This window comes from Nicotiana attenuata, chromosome 1 (genome assembly GCF_001879085.1).
Source record: "Nicotiana attenuata strain UT chromosome 1, NIATTr2, whole genome shotgun sequence".
NCBI classification, from domain to species: Eukaryota; Viridiplantae; Streptophyta; class Magnoliopsida; order Solanales; family Solanaceae; genus Nicotiana; species Nicotiana attenuata.
In genome coordinates, this window is record NC_031989.1 from 73,016,288 (window position 1) to 73,017,188 (window position 901).

The 901-nt window shown below is 44.2% G+C and overlaps 1 protein-coding gene across 1 annotated transcript in view; it reads left to right on the forward strand.

Annotated features, from left to right (window-relative positions):
* LOC109237316 (H/ACA ribonucleoprotein complex subunit 4-like) overlaps nt 7–901 on the forward strand; it is a 1,571-nt gene continuing 676 nt past the window's right edge. Inside the window, exon 1 of the mRNA XM_019403614.1 lies at nt 7–898. Within this exon, the coding sequence (XP_019259159.1) occupies nt 21–898 (878 nt within the window). The 5' untranslated portion in view covers nt 7–20. The remainder of the gene's footprint in view (nt 899–901) is intronic.

Here is a 901-nt window from a genome sequence, read left to right on the forward strand (position 1 = left end):
ACCCAAAACCAAAAGCCGCCATGACTGACGTCGAGCTCTCCCGCTCAGAGAAGAAGAAGAAGAAGACCAAATCACCCAAAAATGAAGACGAAAACCAAACACTCTCCACTCAAACTGACAAAAAATCTGATCTTGATGTCGATTTTCTCATCAAACCACAAAGCTACACCCCCACCATTGACACTTCACAGTGGCCCATTCTCTTGAAAAACTACGACCGTCTCAATGTACGAACTGGTCACTACACTCCTCTCCCGTCTGGGTTTTCGCCACTCAAGCGTCCACTCGCTGAATACATAAGGTACGGTATTCTCAATCTTGATAAACCTGCTAACCCATCTTCACATGAAGTTGTAGCTTGGATTAAACGGATTCTCCGGGTTGAGAAAACGGGTCACAGTGGAACTCTTGATCCTAAAGTTACTGGTAATTTGATTGTTTGCATTGATAGAGCGACCCGTTTGGTTAAATCCCAACAGGGTGCTGGTAAAGAGTATGTTTGTGTTGCTAGGTTACATGCTGATGTTCCTGATGTAGCTAAGGTTGCTAGAGCACTTGAAGCTCTTACTGGGGCTGTGTTTCAAAGACCACCTTTGATTTCTGCTGTGAAAAGACAACTTAGGATTAGGACTATTTATGAGAGTAAGTTGCTTGAGTATGATGCTGATAGGCATTTGGTTGTGTTTTGGATATCCTGTGAGGCGGGTACGTATGTTCGGACACTTTGTGTGCATCTTGGATTGTTGTTGGGTGTGGGTGGACATATGCAGGAGTTGAGGAGAGTGAGGTCTGGGATTTTGGGTGAGAAGAATAATATGGTGACGATGCACGATGTGATGGATGCACAATGGATGTATGATAACTATAGGGATGAGACTTACTTGAGGAGGGTAATTATGCC